General features: G+C 65.1%; 2 protein-coding genes across 2 annotated transcripts in view; both read right to left on the bottom strand.

Moving 5' to 3' along the window:
- H696_01188 (hypothetical protein) overlaps positions 1-672 on the bottom strand; it is a gene marked incomplete at both ends in the record, with an annotated part of 957 nt that extends 285 nt beyond the window's left edge. Inside the window, 2 exons of the mRNA XM_009495073.1 lie at positions 49-356; positions 538-672. Coding sequence (XP_009493348.1) covers positions 49-356; positions 538-672 — 443 coding nt within the window. The remainder of the gene's footprint in view (positions 1-48; positions 357-537) is intronic.
- An 835-nt stretch (positions 673-1507) lies between these two features.
- The window catches only part of H696_01187 (hypothetical protein), a gene marked incomplete at its 5' end in the record, with an annotated part of 5847 nt that continues 4727 nt past the window's right edge, over positions 1508-2627 (bottom strand). Inside the window, 4 exons of the mRNA XM_009495072.1 lie at positions 1508-1929; positions 2028-2114; positions 2220-2275; positions 2378-2459. Coding sequence (XP_009493347.1) covers positions 1591-1929; positions 2028-2114; positions 2220-2275; positions 2378-2459 — 564 coding nt within the window. The 3' untranslated portion in view covers positions 1508-1590. The remainder of the gene's footprint in view (positions 1930-2027; positions 2115-2219; positions 2276-2377; positions 2460-2627) is intronic.

Genomic DNA, 2627 nt, shown 5'->3' with positions numbered 1-2627 from the left:
GGGGGGGGGGACAGCAGGCGAGGAGGACAGGGGAGCGGGAAGCAGGACAAGCCCAAAGAGATCGTACCCTGAGCCTTGACCTCGCGCCAGTGCTGGTCGATCAGGCGCGCTCGCTCCTGGATATCGAGTCGGCGCTGCTCGTCGCGGGCGATCTCCTCCAGGGTAGGGGGAACCGCCCGCCGGTGCGTCAGCCACGAGTGCCACTGGACCGGCAGGGACCCAGACTCGTAGAGGTACACATCGCGCGGGTTCATCCCCTTGGGGACCACCTTGCGTCGGGGCCGGCCCGGGGGGTTTGGCGGCGGCGACTCGTAGTACTCATTGCCATACTGGTCGGTGCCCACCAAGTGGGTGTCCTGGCAATGAGGCGCGTGTGCATGTCAGAAAGAGGAAGGGCGAGAGGGAGAGACAGGGAGAGAGGGAGGGAGAGAGAGCGAGAGAGGGAGAGCGAGAGAGGGAGAGCGAGAGGGGGAGAGGGAGAGAGAGAGAGGGAGAGAGAGAGAGGGAGGGAGGGAGAGAGGGAGGGAGAAGGCATACCTTGCCGTCGACCATTTCCTTCAGGGCCGTGAGGGCGGACTGAGCCGAACGAGAAAAGACATTCCCGCCAGAGGCGGGAGTCGTGCCGGGTGGCAGGGCCTTCCCAGGCACGAGGGCGGCGAGGCGGCGGAGCATGGATGTGTTCGTAGGTGGGAAAGGGGAATGGGAAGGATGGACGAGGATGGGAGGGGGGAGCAAGCGTGGGTGACACAGGGGAGGGAGGATGAGTTCTTGGGTGAGAATACTCAGACAGTGGGCGCGCTTTCAACGCAGGCTCCCTTCAAGGTGCCTGAGAAGGGCAGACTCACGCCCGTGCAGATTCCCCCTTGTTGGCGGGGGGGGGGGGACATCATCACCAGAATCCCTGTCGAGCAGGTGATCACGCAGATGATACTCGAGAGCTTGATCTTTAATTCTGGATTGGGGAGGCGTCACAGAACGACGGGAAGCGCCACCTCCGCAAAGACACCCGCACTTGTCTTCGCAGTGCCATCCCCCATAAGCCGGGGCGCCTGGCCCCCCGCGCGGCGGAGGCTCGAAGGGGATGGCAGATGCTCGGAGGGTCGATTCACTTTCAACCTTCTCTGTGCATGCTGGCCTTTGGCGCTGGGGGGGGCGATCTCCGGTCGCCGCCGGCACTTGAGCTTTATCCAACCCGGCCCCCTTCTTTCCAGGGGGTGGTCCTCCCCTTCGCCCCATCTTGCTGGACGTCTGGACGCCCAGTGAGGTGTAGCCTGGCTGGCAGCCTACAGCGGGTCATTGCCTCCGGCGCGTGTCCCCTTGCCCGGGAGCCGGCATTTTTGGGACTCTCCATGTCGGGCGACGATGGCCCCAGGGCCGGGCGGGCAGGCGGCCATTCTCGAGGGCCGCCCAAGACCCAGGCCCAGCGGGGGACGTCCTCCGCGCCCCGGCCCGTGCCCAGGTCAAAGACCCTCGATCGGCCCGGGCACGTGACTCGTTGTGGGCGAAGTCGGGTGTTCGGCATCGGCACGAAGGAGATCGGGCAGGCAACAGCCGCGTATATTACACATGGAAGGAGGCGAGGATCGGCAGTCAGAAGAGACCCCAGTCGTCCTCGGCGGCGCCACCGCCCAGCGGTGCGTCCTCCTCTTGGTCCCACACGGCGGCCGGGTTGCCGGCATGCTCGGCCAGAGCCGCTCGCCCGCCGGCCAGAGCCGCCGCCGTCAGGGACAGATCGGGCTGGACGTGACTGTACCGCATTCCGATGACAATCGGGTTGAGGGTGTAAAACTCCGGGCCAAGGCCGAGCAGACGAACTCGCCGGTGGAGCTGCACCACGCGTTGCAGAAATTCTCCCCACTGGCGGGTACTCTGGGTGGCGGTGCGGGCCTGCTCGCGCTGAGCACGTCGCGCCCGGGACTGGATGATGGCCTTTGACGTGGGATTGGAAGGGCGCAGGGAAGAGGGCGAGACGCGGGTCAGAGCGCGGGTCGAGGCGCGGGTCGGATTGCGGGAGGAGGCAGACGCACATCGATCAGGCGCTCGGCGTGGGACTCGGCGACAATGATCCCGCGTGTCACCGGGAAGGAGGTCCGGCCACGGAAAGAGAAGTCCACCTGTGGATGCGAGACGAGGAGAGGCCGCACAGGGGGCCCCAAATGGTTAGTTCCCCCATCGACCCAGTGGGGATGGTGTGGACATCATGCGCTGAGACAACGCACCACCGCCTCAACGAAGTCGACCTCCATGTCTCGCGCGATGCGAGCAGCCGAGACATCTGCATGCAAGGGAGGGGATGGGGAGGATCAGCGAGTGCAGCAGGACTGGAAGCCCAGGAATTTGCTCCAGGGCCGGACGGAAGAGCGCATTTACCACGCACCGCGGATCCACAGGCACCCAATCGGGAGCATGCATGGCCGGAAGAGATCCACATTGCCGAAGGCATTCCGCGGGACAATCAGCTGAAGTGGGGAAGTGGAAGGAAGAGAGAGAGCGAGCGAGCGAGCGAGAGAGAGAGAGAGAGGGAGAGCGAGCGAGAGAGAGAGAGAGGGAGGGAGAGCGAGCGAGAGAGAGAGAGAGGGAGAGCGAGCGAGAGAGCGAGAGAGAGAGAGAGAGAGAGAGAGGGAGAG

The sequence above is a fragment of the Fonticula alba genome (assembly GCF_000388065.1).
Source record: "Fonticula alba strain ATCC 38817 unplaced genomic scaffold supercont2.2, whole genome shotgun sequence".
Classification (NCBI taxonomy): Eukaryota; order Rotosphaerida; family Fonticulaceae; genus Fonticula; species Fonticula alba.
This window is presented reverse-complemented; position numbering and strand designations above follow the sequence as displayed.